The 27,928-nt window shown below is 36.8% G+C and overlaps 2 protein-coding genes and 1 long non-coding RNA gene across 3 annotated transcripts in view; 1 reads left to right on the forward strand and 2 right to left on the reverse strand.

The window, feature by feature from the left end:
* Positions 1-27,928, reverse strand: part of LOC102748592 (putative E3 ubiquitin-protein ligase HERC6) — a 580,669-nt gene that overhangs the window by 456,090 nt on the left and 96,651 nt on the right. The window lies entirely within an intron of this gene.
* Positions 4,807-27,928, forward strand: part of LOC145720166 (uncharacterized) — a 68,405-nt gene continuing 45,283 nt past the window's right edge. The window contains exons 1-2 of the long non-coding RNA XR_014142940.1: positions 4,807-4,892; positions 11,281-11,379. This is a non-coding gene — a long non-coding RNA (uncharacterized LOC145720166). The remainder of the gene's footprint in view (positions 4,893-11,280; positions 11,380-27,928) is intronic.
* Positions 13,104-27,722, reverse strand: IBSP (integrin binding sialoprotein). The gene is made up of 7 exons (XM_006727041.3): positions 27,622-27,722; positions 24,726-24,793; positions 24,582-24,632; positions 24,409-24,486; positions 20,042-20,104; positions 14,729-14,899; positions 13,104-14,142 (listed from the first exon to the last, which is right to left on the reverse strand). Exons 2-7 carry the CDS (start codon positions 24,777-24,779, stop codon positions 13,603-13,605), a joined length of 957 nt encoding a protein of 318 aa, XP_006727104.2. The 5' UTR covers positions 24,780-24,793; positions 27,622-27,722; the 3' UTR covers positions 13,104-13,602.

Consider the following 27,928-nt stretch of genomic DNA (forward strand, 5'->3'; position numbering starts at 1 on the left):
GAGCTAGTAGCCATCTCTGGGCTGAAGAGTGAAATAATTTATGTAATCCTTATATTAATAACTAAAATTTATTGAATACTAAAATGAGCCAACCACTGTTCTGAAAATTTTACATATATTCAATTATTGAGCCTCACAACACCCTATGAGTTAGATGGTATTACCACTCCTGTTTTAGAATAGGAATTAGACAGAAAGTCAAATAACTTGCCCTAGAATTCCCAGGTATTGAGAGAGGCAGAACTGGGATTCATATCTAAACAATGTAACTACAGAGCCAGTAGTCTTAATGAAGACTCTATACTATTTTGAATAAGTTTTTATTCTTTCATCTTATTACAAAAAAATCTACATGTAGTTGATTTAAAGGCAAAAAATATTTTATATTGAGCTCAACAAAATTAAGTTTAAACATTAACATTTAGTTATGGATAAAGGCACATGTTTATACTCTGGTGAATATACTAAGAGTATCTAGTGAGCTCATTTAAGTCAAGTAGCCATTATTGAAAAAAAATGTCAATATAACTGTGAATTACTAAGCTGTTGGTTTTGATGAATATTAAGTATTTTTCTGACTACCACACAGACACAGAGACCAATATGAGAATAAAATATTTATACCACTCTTTGAGATTATTTGGGGAAAACACTTTTGATGGGTATAATAATCTAAATACTGTTGCAATCTTTAAACATTTCAAGGTAAAAATTTTTTTTTGAAGAAATAATGTAACTATTAAATATATTCTATAACTCTAGGCTATTCTCATCTAAACAATATAATTTTCAGGATCTTAATTCTAACTATAATTTAGCCATCCAAGTATTTTAGAGAGCAGGACAATACAAGTCATCAAATGACTTAATGCTGATCAATAGAAATATCTGCACAGATGAGGTTTAAAACTATGAATATGATCACATTATCCTTATTCTGGTTTGTAAGTGAAGGTGTAGAGTAAAATTAGAACCTTTGGATTATGGTGGATCTTGATAATGCTAACACCTAAATCAAAGAGGAAGTTGCTACCAGGCTATCAATTTTAGTTGATAATTTCCAGAACTTGGTAACATATTTTATATTTTATAAACTAAAGCACTAAATATTACACAGTTGTGCTGAGTAGAGAATACTTTCAATATTTTCAAAAGCATTTATTTTCAAAAGCAATCTCCCTAACTGGATGGCATATATCTTGAAAATGTAAACTACATTATAAAGCTATTTGCTATCAAGAATATCAAGAGAGCCAAATTACCTGATATCTTTTACCTTCAGAATACCTGGCTTCTTCCACAGGATTAGCAGTCTCCGGGCAAATTTTGCTGAAATTTAAAGTTTGTTAGAGTTCCCAATGGCCAATCAGCATAGACTCACTTAGCACCAGCAAACAATTTGTTACCAGTGCCCACAGATAACCATAGGGGGCAAAGTAATTTTAATCTAAAAATGTTTTTGTGGTGAAAAGCTGCTATCAAATGTTCCCGAAAGTAGGATAAACAGAAAATATAAATACCTCAGTTTGGTGTATGATGTTGCCAGATAATTAAAATTGATTTCAGAACTATTAATTAGGACTCTCTGAATAACTAACAAGTTTGTAAGTGGAAAACATTTTAGCTATCCTTTTGTGTAGAAAGTTTATAATTTCAGTTTTCTCTGTATTAAATTCAGCAACATTTAACAAAAATGTATTGGGTACCTACTATGTGAGAGACACTGGGGAAATAGCGGTAAGCAAAACAGACAGAAAAAAAAAATCCCGGTATTCATGGAGTTTATAATCTGGTGCGGAGACTGACAATAAACAAAATAAATAAGTAAAATATATTGTGTAGATAGTGACACAAACTAAGCCTAAGAAGAAAAGTATTACAAGGAGAGGGGATGACAAGAACTGGGGGTGGGGACATGGGGACACTGAGTTGTAATACTAGATAGGGTCCTGGGAAGACCTCACTGAGAAAGTGACTTTTGAGCCCTGTAAATACATGGCATCTAGGGGAAGAGCATTCTAGGCAGAAGGAAGAGGAAGAGGAGAGCCCCAGAGACAAGAGCCTGCTGACGTGTTCCAGAAACAGAGAAGAAGACATTTTGACTGGAAAGACTGAATGAAGTGAATAGCAGGAAATGAGGTCAAAAAGGTAGTAGATGGCAGATGACATAGGGCCTATAGATCATTGCAAGGCTCTTGACTTTACCCTGAGTGAGAAGAAACCCTTGGAGGTTTTAGGCAGAGCAGTAACTACAGAGTAACTGAGATAGGAAAAGGCAGACATGGGCTAGGAAGCTCTCGAGGTAATCCAGGCAAACGATGATTAGGAATCAGAGTGATGGCAGAAGGGACTGGGGGAACTGGTCAAGTTCTGGATATATTTTAAAAGTAAAGCCAATAGGATTCGCTGACATACCAGATGTGGAGTGTGAGAGAAAATCAAGAATCAAGGGTGACTCCAAAGTTTTTTGCTCTGAGCAACCGGAAGAATGAAGTTGCCTTTTATGGATATGGGGGAAACTGCAGAAGAAGTGGTTTTGGGAGAAACATTGAGAGTTTGGGTTTGGAAATGAATGTTACAGAATGGTCAATTTAGGACATTGACTTCCTCAGTGAAACAAGAGAACACCCATATTAGAATAAGCCTTTCTGGAGCAATTGCCTGCTCTCTCCTCTTTTGCCCAGTCTGTGTGCCAAAATAATGATTGCAATAGTTCAGGTTAAAAATATTACACTGCCTGGAGGGATAATTTACATTAGAACTATATGTGAAGCATCATTGTACAATAATGTAAGAATTATTTAACCCAATGGTTAAATGGTAAGAATTATCTTTGGTTAAACACAATTTTAACAAACTATAAATGATATACAATGAGATTTAAATGTAAACTCCCAATTCTCCTAACTTCCAAAACAGACAAAAACCAAAATAAAACAAACAAAACAGCCCTTGGGCAGCTTTAGCTGAGAGAATGGCATCTTTTTTGTTTAGGCTGAATCCCTGTTTTTGCTTTGTCCAAATTCTGCAGATCCTTTTTGAGTAACTGGAGCTGGTTTTTAAAACACTTGCCAGGACTAGAGTTTGAGCTGTTGGGCTGGAAGTACTGTTGATTCACTGTTCAACCCTGGATTTTAGAATGTTTGAGTGTTATCATTGACAATGGAGACATTTAAATCTAGTAGCTTTGGAGTCAAACAGACCTGAGTTCAAATACTGACTCTACCACTTGTTTGTTGTGGTCAGTTGCCGAAGCAACTAAATGGAATCTCTTTGAGCCTCCATTTCTTCATCTGAAAATGAGGAGCATAGTAATAAGTTAAACTTTCATTGAATGATTACTTTGCGTGAGCATTTTCCTTAAAGACATTTTCACCACATAAGGAATTGGCTGTATGACAGTTTTGTCATAAAAGATAAAAAAAATAACTGGTTGACAGTTTGGCTTAACAGTTTGGTTTGATTTCTCCATTGACACATTACTCCCATTTTTATATTATATAAACCTTACCCTCATAATGGTCTATACGATAGTGCAGAGTTTTGAACCTACATTTCCCATAGAACTTAACAGACTACCACTGAACATGTGACAATATGCCAAGAACAAACAACAGTGTAGAAGGCTTTCACAAGGGGACACAAAGCTCAGTTACAAATATGCATCCTAGTATTTGGAAATTGATACTTCTCTGTGTCTCTTTTTATTTTAAGATTTATTTATTTATTTGAAAGAGAGAGAGAGCAGGAGCGCATGCACATGGGCGAACACAAAGGGGAGGGTGGAGGAGGAGGGAGAGAGAATCTCAGCCAGACTCCCTCCTGAGCATGGAGTTGGTGGTGGTTGGGGGGTGCTCCATCTCACACCCTGAGAACATGACCTGCACCAAAATCAAGACTCAGATGCTTCATGTGATATGTTGCATTGAAGTGCTGGTTTTCAAATCACTAGTTTCTGATGTGAAAAAAAAATCTGGGGCGCCTGGGTGGCTCAGTTGGTTAAGCGACTGCCTTCGGCTCAGGTCATGATCCTGGAGTCCCTGGATCCAGTCCCGCATCGGGCTCCCTGCTCAGCAGGGAGTCTGCTTCTCCCTCTGACCCTCCCCCCTCTCATGTGCTCTCTCTCTATCTCATTCTCTCTCAAATAAATAAATAAAATCTTTAAAAAAAAATCTGAGTATTTTCTGAAAAAAAATTTTTTGTGAATACCATTTTCTCATTTAGAAAAATAAAAACTTAAAAAAATAAAATCTTTAAGGGAACACAATTATCAGTATTGTGATTACACTTATGATTTACTTAAATCAATTTTTTTTACAGTTGATTGGGTGCTTATTGAGTGTTCTATGTTTAGTATTACAAACATGTATCTATCAGTTTTGTTACAGCAGTACTTCATAATAAACCACTCCAAACTCAAACTCAAAAAAAAAAAAGACTAGGATGCTTACGGACTGAGCCACCCAGCTCCCCCTTAAACTTCTCTTAATGAAGGAAGAAATTTTAGTGAAAAAAGAAAAAGTGTAATGCCAATGAGGAGATGAATCATCAAGCAAAGAAAAAAATAGTAGAACACTATGAATGACTATGAAGACAAGGGCTTAGATAAAATCTACAAAATAAAATCAGTTATTTGTGCAGTTTTACCCCAAATCTGCACTATAGATTTTGATTGTACTCAATATTTTGTATTTCGCAGCAGTGTTTTTAATTTTGTTATTCATTTTTCATGTTTCATTATGCCCCCTTTAATGAAAGCCCCTTTTATTCTTCGTGATTGTATCTTTTACGGCAAAGTTGCTTTACGGTCAGTTAGTTATGCGAGGGAAATGCTTGCGGTGGGTATGCTTGTCGCGGAGATCTTCAGGGTGAAACCGCCTAGAACCTGTGAGGTATTTCTCCTTTATGTCACTGATGGGAAAATGTTTACTTCTATCTAGATGTATCTATGTTTAACAAGAGAAAATTCATTGAATTTTAAGAGAAAAAAATTGCTTAGCTCCTAGTCCTAGCAAGGAGTAAACTGGCAGTAGCTAAATATATATGCTCCCAAAGTTAAAATGAATTCAAATCTGCAAAAAAAAAATCAACTGGGGCCTTAAATTTAGAACCTACAATTGACAAAAGAAAAAAAAAAAGCCTATTCTGGTTTTAAGGTTGCAGAGAAGAAACTGCGGCGGAGGTGGGGGGTGGGGACGACCAAGAGCGATCATTTGCTAAAGTTCTCTGAGGTAGAGGTGTTAATTCTACCCTCTTGACTTGCCCCCTCAGTTAAGCTTGAACTACGAAAACTCAATGTTTTCTAAATGTTTTGTGTCATAAACAGTTTTGTCATGATATTTGTTAGGAATGAATAACCAAAGATAAAGAACAGTGTTCTGTAAAAAAAAAAAAAAAAGGGGGGGGGATTATCCTCACACCATCCCTATTTAACTGGAAAACAAAACAAAACTAGGAAGCAGTAGAGACTAAGGCAAGAAATGGACACTTGGATTTTCTTCTGGTTTTTGTCTGACAGTTTAAGAATGGACACCTCCACAGATTATGTACCTAGCCTGGCTTTCCTGGGTCACACTGACCCAGGGTTGGTCCTCAAAGAGATTTTAAGATGAAAGTAGTCCATGGAACATGTTGCATTTTGTGGTGGCTTTTTCATTCCTTACCCTTGCCTTGAGTGAGAGCAATCATATAAAATGTTAGTTAACTAGGAACCTGTACTATCAGTTCCAGCTATTGGACCCTCATCCGGGGTGAGGTTTTAGTTGTTTTGTTTTGTGTTCCCATCTATTTCTGGAATGTTACACCCATCTTCCCTGTACTTGTGCTCTAGGCCCAATTGCTTTGATAGATATTTTTTAAAAATATTATAGGCAGTGATTTTATCTTCTGGGATCTTGGTCCCCAACTCATTTTTAACACTGTTCTGCAGCACATTTCTCTGTATCATCTTAGGCAGTTAGAGGTAAACATATTACATATGGGGGCGGGGGGGAGAGAGAAATTATATATAGTATATAATATATATAGTAATTTTTTTTCTAATTTACGAACACAACACATGTACATTTCCCCTCCAGACTCAGTGGGGAGTCATTACAGTGTTGTGATTAGAAAATAGGGGCCTTTATTGAGTAATTTCCTATTTACCATATAGATAGACCTTTAAAGATTTGTCAAGGCTTTAAGCTTTTCATAGAAGTATTTATTCCCCCTTGATCTTCAGAATGGAGTCCAGAATTGGTGTGCTGGGAGTCTTACCCTGTGTTTAGCAGAAGAAAATGTTTCTGTTTTAAATATGTTCATTCATGCGTATATCAATATTCATCCTAAATTTTTAAAAAAAGGTCACTTTTTCTAAAACATCACTTGCAACCAACTTTGTCTTCTACCCTAAAATTATTTTTATTTTTATTTTTTATTTTTTTCTCTCAGTATTTGAGATTTTCGACAGAAGTACATAAAAATTTCATCCAGATATGGAACCATGGAGGGTCATAGAGCAGCATGAAGCTAGCTGTGTTCATTTCTCTAGGCTATCTATTTACTCATTCAGCTATTACTAGCAAAGAGAAGACATGTCAATATAATTTACTTTTATTTTTATATTAGAAAGATGTCTTATTACACCTTAAAATGTAACTCAGAGGATGTAGTTAAAACATAATTATAATGATACCAGTCCTTTCCTTCAGGACATGGTAACATCGCTGGAAGTGGCTGTAAAACTTTGCTGTGTTACCTCAAGGGGGAAATATCTCTCATTCTCAAAATAGTGTTTTTCAGAGGTTGCTGTTTTGTTTTTCAGGACTGAGAATCTTCTCCTTAGGAGACAGAGTATGACAACATTTACCAGCTAGTTACTCATTGCATTGGGCTCATACTAATATTTTCTTACCAAATTGGAGCATATGTAGTCTTCTCAGTTTCTAGTTTTGTTTTTTTTTTTAAGATTATTTATTTGACAGAGAGAGAGAGCACAAGCAGGGGGGGAGTGGCAGGCAGAGGGAGAGGGAGAAGCAGGCTCCTGCAGAGCAGGGAGCCTGATGTGGGACTCGATCACCGGACCCTGGGATCATGACCTGAGCCGAAGGCAGACGCTTAACCTACTGAGCCACCCAGGCACCCTCAGTTTCTAGTTTTTAGTGTTAGTATTTTATTTTAGCTCTTCTCTCATGACTTTCTTAATTCTCATGAACCCAGATTTTCTCTATGCTTGTCAGCTCCTGTTCCAGTTATCTATTGCTATGAAACAAACCTCCTCAAAGCTTAATGTTTTAAAACACCAATATAGGGGTGGCTGGATGGCTCAGTCACTTAAGCATCTACCTTTGGCTCAGGTCATGATCCCAGGGTCCTGTGATCGAGTCCTGCATCGGGCTCCCTGCTCTGCGGGGAGCCTGCTTCTCCCTCTCCCTCTTGTGCTGCTCCCCCTGCTTGTGCTCTCTATCTCTCTCTGTCAAATAAATAAATAAAATCTTTTAAAAAATACCAATATATTATTTTCTCTCAAGGTTCTGTAGTGTGATTTGGCTTAGCCATGAGGTCCTCGCTTGGGTTCTCTCGTTTGGAACATTCAGAGAGAACAAAGTGCAAAGTCTTATCCAAAGTTATCCAAAGACCTGACTGAAGTCTGATGGTGCCTTGGTGCTTCTCCATATGACCTCTCTCTCTGGTAGAACAGGCTAGACTTCTTACCTGGTGGCTCAGTACTTTAAAATACGCAGTGGGCTAAAAGCTCATTAACTGGATTTGTTGGATTAAGAATAAAAATTCCCATGCAAATTACATTCTGTTATATTCTGTTCTTTCTCAGGCGGTCTCCTCTGTCTTATATTTCATGAGTTCCAGGGTCTTGACCAGACAGCAGAAGTTGTTAGGCCAGTTTTGTGAGCTAAGCCTGGAATTGTTATGGAGTCATTGTCATTGTATTGGTCAAAGCTGTCAGATCCAAAGTTGTGCAGAAGTAGTTTCCATGCCTTGATGTAGAGAAGTGACAGTGTCACATTGCTGAAGAGCTTGTAGAATGGGGGATATCATTGGAACCGTTTCTGGAGAATACAGTGTGCCTGAGTCAATTTCTGATAACAGTGCAGGTGTTGAGCATTCAAAATGCATTCAATTCGGAATGTTTGGTATACCTGTATTAGTGAGGATTCTCCAGAGAAACAGGACCAGTAGGAGATATGTATATATATATCCATATGTATGTGAGCCCATATATATACACACACACACACATATATTTCCATATAGGCTCACATGATTATGGAGGCCGAGAAGTCCCATAGTTTGCCGTCTGCAACCTGGAGACCTAGGAAAGCCAGTGATGTAAATCCAGTCTGAGTCAGAAGGCCTGAAAACCGGGGGAACAGATGGCATAAAACCCACTCTAAGAGCAGGAGCAGACAGATGTCCTCGTTCAAGCAGCCAGGTAGGAAGCAAAAGCTGCAAATTCCTTCTTCTTCTACCTTTTGTTCTGTTTTGGTCCTCAATGGGTTGAATGATGCCTAATCCATTGAGGAGGACAATCTACCAAGTCCACATATTCAAATGCTAATCTCATTGAGTATTACTTAGAAATAATGTTTCATTTGGACACCCCTGTTTACTCAGAATTAACCATCACTGTACTGGATTTGATGATGACCCATTCTATACAGCATAAGTAATGGTTTATGTTGTGCAGTTAATTTTACATTACTATACTGTCCTACAGCTGGAATCAATATCCAGCTTTTCCTACCTGGCTAAGGGGTGAGACATAGCTGATAATCTCTGTCACAAAATCTCCAAAGATAGTGTAGTGAAAAAAAATCATCTTTAAATATTATTTATCAAAGGTAATACTTCTTGATGTATTTAGAGCCAGGACATGTCAAAAGCATTTTATTAAGTAGCTGCACAAAGGAGACAATTCACAGATTGCTGTATCGAACACCAGAAATTTTACTGAATTTTTAAAGAAGAGTTTGAAATAAAGGGCCAAACTTCAAGTTAAAAAAAAAAAAAAGATAGTGAATTCATTAATAGTTTGTTTATAGCCTAAGTTATTAACAGCAGCTAAATTTTAAAATTAAACAGTTCTTCCTGGTTATCACTTTATTTAATCATCTAAAATAGGAGTCAGCAATCTGTGGGCTGTGGACCAAATCTGTTCCGTCACCACAAATAAAGTTTTTTTGGAACACAGCCATGTCTGTTTGTTCACATACATCTATGTCTGCTATTGCTACAATGACAGATTGGAGTAGTTGTGACAGAAACCGTATGGCCTGCACAGCCAAAAATGCTTACTAAACTGGTCCTTTAAAAAGTTTACTGACTTCTGCTTTACAGAAAAGTTTGGTGACCGCTGACTAAAATAGTGGAGGTTAAATTTGTATTTTAAAAAGAGAAAAGACAAGTTCTATACACACCAATGCAGGTCTTATCTTTTTGGGACTCTAGGGGCCATAAAATTCAAGGGGGGAACCTGAGAAAGACCAGAGTAATTTGCATGGGAACTTTTATTCTTAAACCAACAAATCCAGTTAATGAGTTCTTAACCCACTGAATAGTTTAAAGATACAAGGGCAGAAAATATTTACAAATATTTGCACTTGGATAAACATAAGTCTGAGTGATTGCTTCATGGTTTCCCTTTAACTAGTATTGATTCTTTTTTTAAAGTGAGACTCGTATTTCCTGACATTAGATTATCCTTTTCAAAAAAGTGTTTTTACATTTTTCTGCTTTTCTCCCACTTTCATTATTTCTTCTCTTGGTCATTCAGAGGGATTCACTTTGCCTAGAGATAGACTGGGTTTGTTTTTTGTTTTTTTTAATGAAAGGAATCCAAATGGAAAGAAAGTTAAAGTTTGGCTTTTCATTTCAGAAATAGGCTCTTGAAGCTCCTAGAAACAATCATTTTGAAATCAAAGCTTTAGTTCTGTGAAGTGAAAATTTTGCTAAGAGAAGAAAGGGTAGTAGAAAATCAACGGGGTTAGTCATGAAAGAAACAGGGTGTAGAATATGTCACGATAGTAAATTGAAAAGGGGGGCAGGGTGATATTTAATGTTCCCCACTGATTAAATATGGGTTACCTGACTGCCAGCCGGAGAGGATATTGATTGTGGTATCATGTTGAAGGATGTAAGAAGGGCTTGAAATGAGGGGATGGGACCTAGAGTGACCGCAGGGAGAGGAACAGAGTCATCTCTAAGATGCAGCTGCCCTGTGGCCACTCTGATAGCCACAGACCATCCACCCCCCACAGTATGGCCTGTGCTGAGAAGACTTTTAGTGTACCATTGCCTGGTGAGGCCCCGCATGTCTGCTGGGAATCATCTTGTAGAAGTAATCCTTCTCATGCCCTGTGACCTTTCTTAGTTTATCCAAACTCCCTGTGTGACCAGCCTTCTTTACATGATCCAAGAAACTCATAAGCCTCCCAAACTTTGGGATCTGGGAGAGGTGTGTAGGTGAAGAACTCTACTGCCACTTCCTGACAACCTGCCATGTCTCTGTATGGACCACATGGGTGAAGGTTGACTGCAGTCTGACCTGAGGCTTGGCCAAGTACCCTATACTACCTCCTGGAGAAAGGAGTGATAAGCAGCCTGGTGCAGAAATTCTAGAGGCAGTTCCTCTCCCACCTCTCCATCTTCTGGGAGTTGGTCGCAAGGCTATTTCTCATCCATCTCCCTGGTTTCAGTTGAGCATAGGACTTTCAGCCTCTCCCCCTTTAAGTCTCAACTGCAGATTTCTTTGTCTCTCTACTTAGCCATACGTGAGAGCTAGCTCCTTCACAGTGGAATGACCTACTTACCTATGCTGTCTGTCATCTGGCCCCTTTGGCTCAGTGTCATCTTGTGGGACCAGAAAGCTGACACCATGCTGATCCTACTTTTGCTCTCTGTGAAAGTAATAAACTTTGACTCCATTTGAGCTTGTTGTCTCCCTGCTGGCTGAATCAGTGGAGTTATGACATGCAAACCTAGCAGCTGCAGTTGAGATCCTCATGGCCCTGTCACGAATCACACTGCCTTTTGGGGAATGCTTGACAAAGTTTTGTCCTATTTCGACAGCAGCATGAAGGGATATTTTCCTTGTTTACTAACAGTCTCTGTTCTCAAAGAGATCCTTCTTTGATCACCTGAGCATGACATGAAACCTGTAAAATTATATCTTCTTATTAACACCAAAGGGCAAAGAAGTAAAAACATAGTTAGGGTTGCTATATGTGCTCTTATCCAAAATTTCCTCTTCTGATTCCCAATTAAATTCACTTATCTTAACAGGGTGACTTTTCTCTATAAAGAAAGAAGCTGTGAGAGATATATGGGGTGTGGACTTTGGAGCAGATTCCTTTCCCCCACTTAACAGCTGCATCATCTCAGGCAAGTTACTAAATGTCTCTGTAACTCATTTCCTTACCTGTAAAATGTAGTAGACTTTTAAGTAATTGTTGAGAATGAGGTAATATATGTAAAATGCTTAGACTAGAACTGGCACACAGTAAATGTGAAATAAACATTAGCTACTATATTAATGAAGATAGTGGTTCTCAAACTTGAGGGTGCACAAGAATCACCTCTCCACTCCCAGTTTCTCATTGAGTAGGTCTTGGGTGGTGCTCCAGAATTTGCATTTCTGATGCTGCTGCTGATCTGACGACTGTTCCCAAGGCCTCAATCTCCTCAAAAGCTTTTGTTTACAAAAGAGGCAGTAGGGCAAGAAAAAAATGTTCCATGAGTTCCCAAAGGACCAGGTAATTATATAACAATCGATGCACCCAGGTGTTAAGATTGAGAAAGGAAGGGGAGTGGAGAGGAGAGAGATGATGATTCTGAGCACCTCATTAACATCTTGGGCTCTGAACAGCAACTACTGTGTACACTCCACATGTAGGCGATGAGGTGATGGGGACTAGAGGAGGATATTAATTTACTCTCAATAATACCATTATTCAAGCCCATCTAACTCGATAGTTCATGCACTTTGCACAGTATGTAAAAACATATGCCAAAATATGAGAAGACCCTTGCTTTGAAAATATTCTTTAGGCCCAAGTCATAAAACCTGGCTGGTTCTAAGAAAATTGTGATATAGGACAAAGCTCATTTTTCAGCAGTGTTCTCATCATTAAAGATTTCCTGCTCACTTATGGCTCAACATCCATTACTGATAAATATACACTAATGAATATAGCATAATGGTAAAGAACAGAGATTCTAAAACCAGTCTGCCTTTGTTTTACCCTCAGCTTTGCCACTTGTGACCTTGTGCAAGCTGTATATCTCTTTGTGCCTGACTCAGTTCCTTCATCAGTAAAATGGGGGATGACAAAAATACCTACCTGATAGAATTTTGTGAGGATTAAATGAGTTAGTAATCAATGATATTATTAGAATAATTGGGAGAGTGTGAATATGATCTGTATATTACAAAATACTATCATAGCAGTGTTTAATTTCTTTAGAATGAGAATGAGAATGGTATTGTGGCTATTTAGGAGAATTTCTTGTTTTTATACTAAATATTGAAGTATTTAGGAGTGAAGCATCCTGATGTCATGATGTCTGCAACCACTCTTTAATGCTGTGCATGTGTGTGGATATGTGAATGTGTGTGTATGTATAAGAATTTTCTACTCCATCCTACACTCTACCCCGCCTAAAACCAAATCAAAAAGGAGTAGGGTTGCCAGATACAAAATAGGATATTCCATTAAATTTGAATTTTAGACAAATAATGAGTGATTTATTTAGTATAAGTATGTCCCAAATAATTCACAGAGGCCAAATAGTGCATGGAGCATACTTATACTAAGAAGTTTTTCATTGTTCATCTGAAATTTAAATTTAACTAGGCATCCTATATTTTTGTGAAATCTGGCAACTCTAATAAAAGCCATTTATTCTCCTGATGTGTGTGGTTGACTGTGCCACAAGCATGTCAAAATCTTAGTTATGTTGATTTATCCATGACAAAATACTTAGAGTTCTTCTGAGTTTTAAACCATAGTGGAAATAAGCTTTTATCCTTTAGCTTTGTTGTCCCTCACTGGATTCATCTTTTTCAATTCTGAATCTCTCTCTCTCTTTTTAAAAATTAGAACATATTTGAAAGATTGCATTTTTATTTGTGATAAAACCCATAGATAGAATATAGATAAAGGTCACATAAAAATACATGAAGACGATAATTAAACATAATATACAGTGTTGGATAGGTAGTGTGATTAAAGAACTACACATACTTTGTATATAGTGTCATTAATGTTAATTCTTAGAAGCACTTCTTGCATGAAGAGTTTTAGCAGTATAAACATGTTAAAAATACTATTTATAAAACTACAACCTCAAAACATGTAATTGAACTCAATCTCATGGATTGGTTTAAATGGCCCTGATTTACAATAACCTTTCAATAACATATCAGGGAAGAGCAACAAGAAGCCCATTACTTGCAGAAGCAATTAGAGAAAATGATTTTGGAACAGTAGCACCATTCCACATTATAATATGCACATTTGTTATATTTCACCTTCCTGAGTTGAACTTTGAAAATGGTGGCCACATGAAATGCCAGAATAGAGGAATTCATCCCAGGCTGGACCTTCACTGATGGTGGTAGTAGTAATCTTGACCATCATAGCCATCGTAGCTGCGCCCTTTATAGTAGCTGTACTCGTCCTCATAGGCTCGGTAATTATCCCCACGAGGTTCCCCATTTTCATTTTCATAGACTTCATATCCGTTGTCATATTCGTTAGTGCCTGTTTGTTCGTACTCTTCCTCATATCCGGGGGGGGTGGCTTCCCCAGATGGTCGGGTGGTAGTCCCGTAGAGCTCTGGTGGTGGAGTCGTAGGTTCAAGCCCACCATCTGGAGAGGTTGTTGTCTTCGAGCCACCGTTGTCCTGCTTTCCAGCCACTGTGGTTCCTTCTGCGTGGGCTTCAGTGACACTTTCTTCTTCACGTTCTTCTTCTCCGTTGTCTCCATCACTGCCGCCATTGCCATTTTCTGCTTCTGTGCTGTTGCTGCTGGTGCCATTTATGCCTTGCCCGTTTTCATCCACTTCTGCTTCATTTTCTTCATCTTCCTCCTCTTCTTCATCACTTTCCTCCTCTTTTGTAGCCTTGTGTCCTCTATCCCCAGCCTGTAAGGAAAAGTTTGAAAGAATCCAGATCTAGGTGTAAAAATGTAAAAACCTAAGACCATTCCTTCATTCAACACAGGCTGTACCTAAGGCCTTGTTCTAGATGTATTTTTGAATTGAAGCCAGCTTAACTTACAAAAGAATTGGTGGGTGTTTTAAAAATTCAGAATCAGTAACTTTGGTGGGTGTTTTAAGAATTCAGGACTAGTACCTTTGTCATTGGGTTTTGATGGAGAAAAATGTACTCGATAAATAAGCCTTCTCTGTGGGAGATGCTTCCTATAGCTTTGCTATTCATTTTGTCTGTCTTAGAGTCCTCTTCCCTGAAATACAGTGGCATCTTTCAGGACCTTCTATCCATTGCTAAGATGCTTGTGCTTAGTCTTCTGCTATAATGTAGGAAGTCAGTGTAATAGCATGGCCTGGGAAAAGATCTTTCCTTATTTGTAAACAGGGAAATTGAATCTGCTCTTGGTTTTTCAATGAGTTAATGAAGGTAATATAAAACACTCTGTTTGGTGTCAAGATAACCTTAGATTTCAGTGAAGAAATGAAATCAGATTTAACATTTTTGAGGAATGATTACCTTCTTGGGAAGTTGCATTGCAGCTAGACCTATATACCCTGTTCCAGGTGTGGTCTCCTCTCCATAGCCAGGTGTGGTAGAAAGGGTGGTGTTCTCAGCCTCAGATTCTTCATCTTCGTTTTCATCAGAATTTGCATTCTCCTCATTGTTTTCTTCTTCATTTGAATTCTCCTGGTGAAAATATCCAGAGCAAGGAAAGTTATTTTAGCTGGAAGAGAACTCAAAATCTGTTGGAGTCATGAGCCACAATTGAGAAAAACATTGTATTCCTCAGCCAGCTCATCACCTGATGCTAACAGTTTTGCTTCCTCTTATGCCATTTGCACTTCTCACTTCTTAAAACTCAACTCAAGGTTACCTCATTCTATTTATCTCACCATATTCTGTTTTTAGACATTTCCATATTCTATTTAATCAATAAAACATGCTTTTGTAATAATTTCAGCATATCTATGTGGTATTTTATCCTAGATGCCTTAGGCTCTTAAAGTCTTATGTACTATTACAACATGGTAGTAAATGGATTCTTACATTTGCTGACAAATCAGCTGAGAGCTTATACCTGTTTTTTTTTAATTTCTTATAGTAGCCTTGTAAGGTAGGATTATTCTTCTCTTTAGAAAGGGAAGGTGAGGATGCCTGGGTGGCTCAGTTGGTTAAGCGACTGCCTTCGGCTCAGGTCATGATCCTGGAGTCCCGGGATCGAGTCCCGCATCGGGCTACCTGCTCAGCAGGGAGTCTGCTTCTCCCTCTCCCGCTCCCCCCTCTTGTGCTCTTTCTCTCTCTCACTCTCTCTCTCAAATAAATAAATCTTAAAAAAAAAAAAAAAGAAAGAAAGGGAAGGTGAGCTCAGAAAAGCTAAATAACTTGCTTAAGGTCTTTTTTTTTTTTTTTTTTAAGATTTTATTTATTTATTTGACAGAGAGAGACACAGTGAGAGAGGGAACACAAGCAGGGAGGAGTGGGAAAGGAAGAAGCAGGCTTCCCGCCGAGCGGGGAGCCCGATGTGGGGCTCAATCCCAGGACCCTGGGACCATGACCTGGGCCAAAAGCAGACGCTTAGTGACTGAGCCACCCAGGCGCCCCTTAAGGTCTTATATGTGATGAAGCTGTATTTTCTAATTTAAAAAGCTGAGCCATTTGTAAGGCACTGTGATGTTTTTGATGAGGAAGAGGATTTATATGAATGTTCACACTATGCCTAGGATATTTTTTCCTAAAGGAATTTTTATAGAAATGCCTCTCTTCAAACAAATTGATTGCATGTCTTATTTACTGGCAAAAAGAAGTGAATATTTTTCATATGCTTTCAAGTGTATTTAGACAAAAAACATATTTAATTCAAAAGTCATCTGCCAGCATATAAGCTAGTTCTGTATTGTATGCAGTATTCAGAAAACTTTAGGCATTTGACACACAATCAGTTTTACTGTGCAATGAAGAAACTAAACACTCCGAGAAATTTTTAGTGGTATATAAAGTTATTGCATGAAGATGTTTTAAAAAAATTAACACTCCTCAAATGAATGGTTATTATAATTTTATTAATATTACTATAATCTTATTTAACCTTTTATTCTTGGCCTTTACTCTATGTTGTTAGGCAGTTGTTTGTTAATGGAGTTAGTCTGATGTGATTCATAGCTAATATTAAAAGTCAAGACTTCAAAACATGCATGGATAAAGAAGATGTAATACATATACATATATATACATATACATATATAATGGAATATTATTCAGCCACGAAAAAGAATGAAATCTTGCCATTTGTAATGATGTGGATGGAGCTGGAGAGTATTATGCTAAGTGGAATAAGTCAGAGAAAGACAAATACCATACGATTTCATTCGTATGTGGAATTTAAGAAATAAAAAACAAGCAAAGATAAAAAAAGAAAGAGGCAAACTGAGAAACTCTTTTTTTTTTTTTTTAAAGATTTTATTTATTTATTTGACAGAGAGAGACACAGCCAGAGAGGGAACACAAGCAGGGGGAGTGGGAGAGGGAGAAGCAGGCTTCCCGCCGAGCAGGGAGCCCAGTGTGGGGCTCAATCCCAGGACTCTGGGATCATGACCCGAGCCGAAGGCAGACGCTTAACGACTGAGCCACCCAGGCGCCCCTCAAACTGAGAAACTCTTAACTATAGAGAACGAACTGATGGTTACAAGAGGGGAGGCGGGTGGGAGGATGGGTTATGTAGGTGATGGGGATTAAGGAGGGCACTTGTTGCATGGAAGTGTTGAATCACTATATTGTACACCTGAAACAGATATTACCTTGTATATTAATTAATTGGAATTTAAATAAAAACTTAATCCACAGATTCCAAAACAAAATGTTAGAAGAAAAAAATAAGTTATGTAAAGAATAAAAATAAAAAAATAAAACAAACACAACCCAGATTTAGCCTGCCTTATTACTAAAACAAAGTGACTAAAGAAGAATATGTTTATTTCATCAAATTTGTACATTCCACTGTTTCAATAAACTCTTGGGACTATTAGAATCCACCCCAAAACAGTCTCTAAGCTAATTGTGACAACCCACAAACACCATGCTGTTTGTTTTTTCTCATTTATGCTTTATTCCAACAGACTGAACCTTTCAGGGGAGAAGGAGGAAAGATTCTTAGAATAGAACATACAATTTGGGTCCTGTACTGTCATATTACACATGAAAAACCTGAGCTCCAATAAGATAAATAACTTGCATCAGGTCAAATAGACGGTAGTTCATTAGTGGCAAAGTCATGATTAAAAATCCAAACTCTCAACTCATGAACTTCTGTATTTTCTCCTACAAAGCCCTTTCTTTATTAGATACTTTATTTAAGGATATCCTGTTGCAGTGAATTAAAAAGGAAAACAGATCAGTGTGTTGTTGATGGGTATTAAGCACCAGATATCTTTTTGAATAGAAAAATTAGCAATAATTTTTTTTAAAGTATTATTAGCCCATTAGAATGGCTAAAATGACTGAAAGAAACAAGTGTTGGTGAGAATGTGGAGCAACTGATACACTGATAGAGGGAGATCACAGTATATCTGCTTTGGTTGCCTCTACTCAGATTGAACATATGCATACCTTTTGACTTAGAAGTTTTACTTCTAAGTAAAATGGCCTCCAGAAGTAAATGCATATGTTCACCAGAAGGAATACTAGAATGTTCACAATAGCACTCTTTGTTATAGCCCAAACTTGGAAACTACCCAGATGCCGATCAACAGAAGAGTAATACATTGTGGTACATTCACATCATGAGATACTGACAATGAGAATGAATGATAAACAGTTGTAGAACGATATGGATCAACCGTTGAAGTTGAGAGTGGAAGAGACCACACATAAAAGAATATATGATGTGTGATTCCATTTATACAATACACAAAAATAGGCAAAACCAATATCTGTTAGGACTTAAAATAGCAGTTGCTCTTGGTGGCTTTGGTTAATGAATGAAATGGAGCACAATGTATGTGCTGCTTTTTGATACGGTGCTGGTTACACTTGTGTGTTCAGTTTCTGAAATTTCAGTGACATCTATACATATGATAATTGTGTTGTGTATATTATATTTAAATAAAAGTTTTTTTTAAAGTGAGGCTGAATAGTTTAGGAGTGGAAAAAAATGATCACCCAATAGAAAACATTCCTAAGCACCCTCTCATTTGAATACAATTCCTGGGGACTCTATGTATTTAACCTGAATTGCCAATGAAATTTTAGGGAAGAAATGGGGAAAAAGGGAGTTCTAGAATCTCTTCAGGAGAGAAGCCTCCAGGTTTATTTATCCACTTTGCTATGATCACTTTTAATGAATGATGTTTGGAGTATTTATTCTCTGAAGTTTTCAAAACCAAACCACCAGGTATTTGTTGGATACCATATATTGTATAAGAAACTGTGCTAGGCAATGTGAGGAGGTATAAGGACGGTACAGCACTCTTTCTCCCCAAACCAGAGATGAAACCTATGGGCCCTAGTCCTCTGGGTCATGAGAAGTTTGCAGATAAGTTTTGGGAGGATGATTAATATTCAGAGATTGTTGGCAACATTTTGAGTGTGTATGATTTCATCATAGTTTTAAAGAAGTCCTAATCTTCCTCCATTCCCAACCACCATCATAACAAATGAAGAACCATTGCCAAAAGGTATGTAATCTAATTGGGAAATCTACTGGCAAGGCAATTTTGCGATCGCTGTACAGCAAACAGTTGTAGTTAAATGGATTACCTCAGCTTAGTTGTTGTGTAAGATTACTAAGTGGAACTCCGGGTAGAATTCTGTGGGATTTAGTAGGTGGCATTTTTCCTGGTACTGGCTTGATATTCTTATAAGGTCTTCCTTAAGCTATTAAGGTAAATTATAGTACTGGAAATGATACTTTTATGGTTAAAAAAAATCAAACAAATTATTTGTCACTTTTAAAGTTCCCATACCATTTTATTTTCAAGATAGCAGATGTTTATACATGACCCATTTTTGACTGTTGCTGCCCATTCATAAATAGCACTTAAGAATACCTGAATTTAGAAGGTCCCCAAAGCAGTGGGTAGCTATAATTGACTATCCAGGAAAAGGTACCTAATTAGTATACTGAGTAAGAGTGTCAGTTATAAACATGTTAGCACAATTTCCAAGATATACAGATGAATTTTAGCCGTGAACTACACTAATTTGTAGTACTATAGAGGACTATGCAGTACTATGTGTAGAATCTGTAGTACCATATAGTGCTGTATATATTTATATACTTTGAGTATTTGCATTTCTATAAGAACATAAATTTTATTGTTAGACAAAAAGACATATGAAATTCTCGTTTAAAACAACAACCCTACTTTGTGGGTCAAGAAAGACCAATGAATCAAAATAACATTGTAGAGGATATAGGATTAGCTTTTCATGTACTACCCACGTAGTAAATTGAGTTTAAATTCAGTCCTTAAAACAAGTATTGCACTGAGTTTAGGGACTTGTCTTTTATCATCATGTTCTGTCCACCTAAGTATAGATAATACTCTCTTTTCTTTTTATCAGAATTTACACTTCTTCCACTTATTATGGAGACATTTTTGGTTTTGTGTACCGCTTACAGGTCGCTTTAACGTCAAACTGCAATACTATTTTAAACAGGTCATTTTAGTTGGTTCTAATTTCAATAACATTCCTCTTGTCCAAAATAGAAGACTGTGGGTAGTTGGTAAACTGGCAATGGCTGTTTGCTAAGTCCAGGCTACAGTAGACTAGTTTCCTATTTGTTTTTATGCTGCCTGATTTATTATGAAAAATCCTGCAGAAATTTCTTACCTCTTCTTCCTCCTCTTCTGAGCTGTCACCATTTCCATCTTCTTCAGATGAGTCACTACTGCTCTAAAAAAAAATGTGTATATGTGTGAATTCATAAATATATGAATATCTGTGTACATATATATGTACACATATGTTCAACACCAAAGGAAATTTCCTGCTGATTGAATTAAGATAAAATATGTACAAATATTTACCCTAATTAGTATTACCATCTTGATTGATTTATTTACTTAGAACAGTTCTCATATGAATCTGAGAAAAAGATATAAGGAGATTGGGAATATATAAAATGAGGTTAGAAAAAGGCATTTTGTAGTGATCAAGATATGAAATGAGATACTCCATTTTCAATACCAAAAACATAGGAAATATGTTGAAACATTTTGTATGTAAAAACTAGAGCAGTGAATCACAGAATTGCTTAACTCTGCAAGAACAAGAGGATTATCTGGTTCAATTTATTTTACAGAGAAGGAATCAAGCCCAGAGCAGCTGTGACTTCTCCAGCCAGTTCAAGGCAAATGAAATAACACATAGATCATATTATTTTATTTTCTTTATAAAATATAAATGAAATGATTAGGCTTATTGTGAAATAAAAGTTGTTACTAAATGATTCTTTTATTTATTTATTTTTTTTAAAGATTTTATTTATTTATTTGACACAGAGAGAGAAAGCACAAGTAGGCAGAGAGGCAGGCAGAGAGAGAGGGAGAAGCAGACTCCCCACCGAGCAGGGAGCCCGATGCGGGGCTCGATCCCAGGACCCAGGGATCATGACCTGAGCCGAAGGCAGCCGCTTAACCGATTGAGCCACCCAGGCGCCCCTAAATGATTCTTTTAAATAATGAGCTCCTGCTGAATTTAAATTAGAATTTAACTTGAAATTAGATTTACATATAATTTTTAATATCTTGCAGTCTAATTAAAGCTACTTCATAAAATAAGCCTCTCTGTATATATAAATGAGATTTTATATATATGAGGTAAAAATTATATAAGAGCAAAATTAATTCACTTACTCATTTAGGAGAGTTATAGAGTACCATCCCTCTAAAGAGTTCAATATTGAATGAGAATATATCAAACCGAGGAGTCTGTATATAAAAATATAAGTTAACAAGCTTTGCTACTTTTTAAAAGGAAATATAAGTCTAAACAGCTGTTATCAGAGACTTTAAGACGGTGGAGATTTTTCATCTTTCTCCCAATGATAAATTGAATTTTCCTTCTCTTTCTGCAACCACCCCTAATAGCACCAGGTAGATAAATGGATACCTGACTTAAGATGCTGTTATTTTCTGCCCTACAAATCTTAGCTTAGATTCTGATGACCTAGTTAAGTACTGTGGGTCTTAGAAAATAGAGCTTCAGAACAACCTCAGGGTTAGAGATCAGATATGAGGAAACACTCATATTCCAGTCCTACTCAGGGTTGTCCCTGTAGGGCTCATTCTTCAGTGGCCATGCCATCCACCCAAGAAAAGGGAATGCTTGTCCCCTTGAGCCAAGAATAACCTTGGGTGGAAAAGAGAATAATTATACCTGTTCTTCCACTGCCATGACTTTAATGGTTGTGCTTTCCTTAGCTTAGAGGGTGAATAAAGCATGGTATTACATGTAAACTATTTCTATTTGTTAGTTAATAGAGAGGACAGCATATTTTTGCAGTGTATTTTGTCTCAGTGGGAATGTTTGAATCTTTTTACATGCTTCCTCACCCTTAGCTTTCTTGCTGTCCCAACCACATCACTCTTCGGTGTCTGCAGTGAGAACAGTTTTAAAGCTTCATGAAATGCCCTAAAGCCTTGACATTTTTTTTTCCTTTCTTTCATTTATGCCAATTTGTAACTAAGACATACTATTCTTCCAGAAGTCAAATACACACACACACACACACACACACACATATGTATATATGTTTTACCATACTCCTTTCAACTTCTGTCACTCCCATTTATTCAGTCCCAAAATATGTGTTTCAGGCATTGTTTTGAGAATGAGGGTGGTAGCAAGAGATGAAGTTGGAAACATGGACAGTTTCCCTGTGTCAAGCACTGTGATAGCTGAGATCAGTACGATAAAGGAAATATAAAGATTCTGCCCTCAAAGAATTCGCATACAATTCAAATAACATATGATTCCTAAAAGAAGCAATTTCCTTAATTAAAAATGCTTAGGGTACTAGGCTTATTTATGCTTCCATTTCTATAGCCAAGCAGAGAGCTATAGGTAGACTGTTGATAGCTTTATAAGTGAGATGACATATTTCATAGAAGTTGGTATTTTAGAAATGATTATATGTAAAGGTGCCTGGGTGGCTCTCTCAGTTAAGTGGCTAATTCTTGATTCCTGCTTGGGTCATGATCTCAGGGTTATGGAATGGAGCCCCACGTCAGGCTCCATGTTCAGCAGGAATCTGCTTGAGGATTCTCTTTCTCCCTCTCCCCCGCCCTTCCCCCTACTTGTGCGCACTTTCTCTAAAATAAATAGATAAATCTTAAAAAAAAAAAAGAAATGATTATATGTAAACAGATTTGTTTGAATAAAACATAAATTTCAAAGCCAATACAGTTTAATGAATTTGGGGGTGACAATCTGGGCACCAAATACTTGATAGATTTAAGAGAATAAATAATACAGAGCTATGGAAAATATATAAGTAGACATGTAAGGGAAAAAATTCTAGAAATCAAACTTTGTAAAGTAGGAGAATAGATGATCATCAATACTAGGTCAGGCTGTTGGATTGGAGCATATATTTTATTGGATATTTTTAAAATACAACTGTCTTACTAACAAATTCTACATTAGTTGAAATGAATTTGCATATAATTTCTCTAAATATTGTATATTAAAAATCTACTTAAAGATTTTTGAACTTTGAATTTATCATAAGAAAAATATAACCTCTCCTAATATCTTTTCACTATGGATATTTTAATTGGATCACATTTATATGTCTATAAAAATTTATAGATGGAAATATCTCTATGTGATATTTTAAAAAAATTGAGGAGCTAGCCAGAAATGTAAACTTAATATCATTTCCATTTAGCTTAAGAAAGAGAATGGGGGCGCCTGGGTGGCTCAGTCAGTTAAGTGTCTGCCTTCGGCTCAGGTCATGGTCCCAGGATCCCGGGATCAAGCCCCTCATCGGGCTCCCTGCTCGGCGGGAAGCCTGCTTCTCCCTCTCCCACTCCCCCTGCTTGTGTTCCCTCTCTCGCTGTGTCTCTCTCTGTCAAATAAATAAAATAAAAATTAAAAAAAAAAAGAGAATGAAGCACACATTCAAATGAGCACTGTTTATTTGTGGGGTCTGAGGTGTACCAAAGAATGGAAGACAATTCTGAAAACCCACAACTCTTGTATCATCTGTGCTCATATTTCTGTGGCCACACACATTCCCCATAATTATTATGGTGCTATAAATACTTTAAGATTATCATTTCCTATCATTGTATGAGTTAGAAATGGGTTGGCCCAACATATGGTAGGATGCTCTGCCAAGCCACTGTGTTGAGGCATCGTTTTCAGCATCTTGACTGCTTTTAGTGTCTCAGGAGTCCTGGGTCAAATGGTACATAAGTGGTGCCCTGAACCCAAACTGTATAGTAATAAAAATAGCACAATTCTGGTTTGTTGAATATTTTAAACCAACACCACACCCTCAAGTTCTCAAAGGCTTTCTTCACTGGTAACCTAGTAAAAACAGAAATTCTTATTTTTAGTGTTTGTTATTTTCCTTTTTGTTTACAAATTTCAAGGATGTTTTGTTTTTCTCACAAACACTCTCACAATTCACTTCATGAATTTGTCTCTTTCCTCTATCATGCTTGAGCCACGCTTCTGTTATAGTGACCAACACAGGTCAGAGGTTCAGAAAATCTTCAGCAATCACCACTGATTATCAGGAATGTTTTTAAAAAAATGGTCTCTGCTGTTTATGAAGTCAGTTTTTCCCTTACCAATTAAAGGACTGTAAATGATCGGATGTTAACAGCTATATGACAGTATTGACTCAACTATAAAATGACTGTTAGTGACCTTATCACTGACTTAATTGTCAACAACAGATAAAGTTGTCCATTTCGTCAATGCATTAGCCAAAATACCTGAACTCTGTACCAAGGTGTTTGCTTTTATTATATCATTCTAGACTGGGCCCAAATGATGTGTATATCTCTGCTTTAAAAGAGGACTTAGGAATAAATTTTATTGTATTGTAGTAAAAACAAACTTTTTGTAGGAAGTAAGTCTTTCTGGTTGACTTTCAGTGAGAATTGAATTTAGATGTTTTGTAGTTAAATTTGATTCCCTTTAAATTATAATGGGTGGGAAAGAAAATTAATTTTTATACTTACCTGAACTGGAAATCGTTTTAGAGGAGGATAAAAGTAGGCATGCTTGTAAAGAGAATATCGTGGCCGGTACTTAAAGACCTGCATAAGCGAAATAAATGATATATTCATGTTTACTATGCAATAAATCTAGAGGAAGTATAGTCAGGCCAAGAAAGTATGCTAAGCATAATTACCCCATTTTCTTCAGAATCCTCTAATTTGGCTCTTCGATGAGTATTTTTCATCTGTTTATAAGAACATTTAATTATTACATACTCTCTCTTTTACATGAAAAGACAAACAAGGAAATAACTATAGGTTTTTAATATTGAACTTACTGAGAAAGCACAGGCCATTCCCAAAATGCTGAGCAAAATTAAAGCAGTCTTCATTTTGGTGATTGCTTCTGGAATTAATGAAGTGGTAAAGTTAATAAATATTAAAACTAGGAGTGTAACTTTTTTTTTTTTTTAAGATTTTATCTATCTGACAGAGAGAGACACAGCGAGAGAGGGAACACAAGCAGGGGGAGTGGGAGAGGGAGAAGCAGGCCCCCAGCCAAGCAGGGAGCCTGACACGGGGCTCTATCCCAGGACCTTGGGATCATGACCTGAGCCGAAGGCAGACGCCTAACGACTGAGCCACCCACATGCCCCAGAGTGTAACTTTTTTACTCATACTAGAAGATGAGGTATTTGTTTTCATTTCTATCTAGTTAGAATTTTGACTAATTAAGACCAATTTTGTGGCTTTTATTTTAAAATTGTTGCTTTTTTTTTTAAGTGGTAGAAAACTAACTTTACCTGTTTAAGTAATCTTGAGTTCCATATTTGGTTTTACCCTATCTGCTGTGATTTGTCAGTGGCAGACCACTTCATTACTGTAAGGGGCTTGAATGCTTGGTGTATTTCACACTGGGGTAAGGAGGCTTCCTAATATCATTGACATAGGAATATCAGCTAAGGAATTGAATTGTTAGTGTAGTTATGTGACCTGTTTTTTTATAATTGAAAACTAAGCAAAAATTGAATACATTTAAATGATTGATTTTATAACAGTGATTCTATAGGTATATATTCTATATATTGGTTCTATATGGGTTTTGGACTAAAAGTTTATTTGTAAGATGGAAAATAGGAGCCATTTTCCTATGAATACCTTAGAATACTTTGTATTTTTTTTTCTGTGTATGAAATGATCCATAATATGTGAAATACTGTTCTCATAGCATGTAGCACCAAACAGCCATGTCTAAGAATAACTCTATGAGAAGAGCTCATTAGAGTTTCACCTTGGGATCTCAGGGACAAATTTCCTCAAATTAGGTTATTCTGCAGCTCCACTTAAGCTTTCCATCACTAGTGGGGAGACTCACAGGATGGATCAAGGGCTTTTCAGGGTCAGGGCAGTAGTCATCATGGAGACTTCAATTCTATAGAAGAATTGAAGATGGAACTCTCAGAATGGGAGTAGTTCCCAAACAGTCCTGGGGTTTGTGGCCATGCAAAGATTTCACTTCCATATAGATTCCTCATAAATAAAAAAAGAGGAATAGTAGAATCCTATCCTACTTAATTTCATTCTATTTGATAAAATCCTAAAAAATCCTTCTTTTAGATATTTATTTATTTATTTATTTATTTGAGAGAGAGTGAGTGAGAGAGAGAGAGATCACGAATGGGGGAGAGGTAAAGGGAGAAGCAGACTCCCTGCTGAGCAGGGAGCACGATGCGGGACTCAATCCCAGGACCCTGGGATCATGACCTGAGCCGAAGGCAGACACTTAACCAACTGAGCCACCCAGGCACCTGATAAAATCCTATTTTAATAGAGGTTGAATAAACTTAGCTAAAAGCCTACTAATACCCACCCATTTGCACTGACATATACGTTTAACTGAGAGTGTTTAACTGAGAGTGACAGCTTTGGCAACATTTTAGAAGCAGTATGTAGTGATGATGGCAATTTCCCCATAAACACACTTGGAAAAGTGATATTTAAAATGTATGTATGAAACCCATGTCATATACTGTATTCTGAAGTTTGATTTTGCATTTTGTCATTAGCCACAATTTATTGCATCCTTATTGAGAATCTACCACTAAACATTACACAGAGTAAAATTTAAGGCCTGGAGAAGGTGTCTTGGGTCCTAAGTCACACTTTATTTGTGGCAGACTGGGTCTTTTGATTTTGATGCCTACTCACTTCCTCACAGTTCTGTCTACTTTAGTAAAGGTTCTTAATGGCCACACAGTGATAAAGAGGCTTTGCCCCTGAAGGGGGCCCATCTGTCTAAGAAATTTTTATTGCTATTGGGGTGCTTAAAGTAATACTTTGAACTTTGTTACCCATGGTCAAGCTTGCCAGCAAACAGGAAGATTGCTCTGCAGCTTTATGAAAAGAGTTGGAATATTTATAATGTCTTAAAGAGCTAAAAACTTAAGTACATGGAACTGTAGAAAGGGTTTTGATTACATAAATTTCTCATAGCAAACCATAAAAACAACTAGATGAAAACGTAGCAGGAATAATATAAAAAGAACCAAGTGATTCATGTAGGCAGCAATCAGCTGCCTACATAAATCTCATTTTATTTACTTTCTGATTCATAAAAAACACAGACTCTATATTGACTACTACTAACCCAGACGACAATTCAAATTCTTAAAGGATAGTTTTGAAAATCTAATTACAAGTTTTTATTGGGAAAAGTCTGATAAACTAACAACATTATTTATTTCTTTAGTCCTATATATTTTCCCATACTGATTTTAGAGATACAGGATATCAACACTTTGAAACCGAACATGTTAAAAAGACATTATATATAATCCAAGTAGATTAGGCATAATTTATGGTGAAATTTGCACTCATTGGGGCAGAGTTACAAGTGAAAAATAGTATTTCAGTCAGGTTATCTTGAATACATCAGAATGAGGAAACAAACAGTTATTTGTGAGGTGGAGAGATAGAAAGTAGGACACAGAATTTTCTAGTTTATGTGCACAATATTAAGAACTTATTTACATGCGTAGGTAAATAAGCTTAACCTTTTGGAAAGAATCTTAACTCTGAGGTACTAGTTTAATGATAAACAAGTGTTAAATTACATAGCCATTCTATACAATTCAATAACATCAACATTAAAATAAAAAATTCAAAGGAGGTCCAGAGTTGTAAAATGTGGAGTGTTCAATTTTAAGAAAATGAAGTCATCATAGTAAATCTTACCCTTTTGCAGTGCTGGAGTGAGGAGACAATCTCACAGGAGTGAGCGACACAGATTGAATATTTCCTCTGCTCTCTCACTCACTCATTTGCTTGCTGTGACTGGCTATAAACTCTTCTTTGCCTTCTAACAGCCAATCGCTGTCATGGGCAAGGTGATGTCAGAATGTGGATTCTCACCAGAAAACCCCCAAACTTCAACACTTTTTCAAGACACAGTCTCAGTTGAATAAACATGAAATGTGGTTCTAGGGCCAAGAGGTTTGCATTGTGGAATTTAATTGAAGGTTTAGATGAAGATGAATAGTTT

This window comes from Leptonychotes weddellii, chromosome 2, assembly GCF_054177405.1.
Source record: "Leptonychotes weddellii isolate Sample4059 chromosome 2, ASM5417740v2, whole genome shotgun sequence".
Lineage (NCBI taxonomy): Eukaryota > Metazoa > Chordata > Mammalia > Carnivora > Phocidae > Leptonychotes > Leptonychotes weddellii.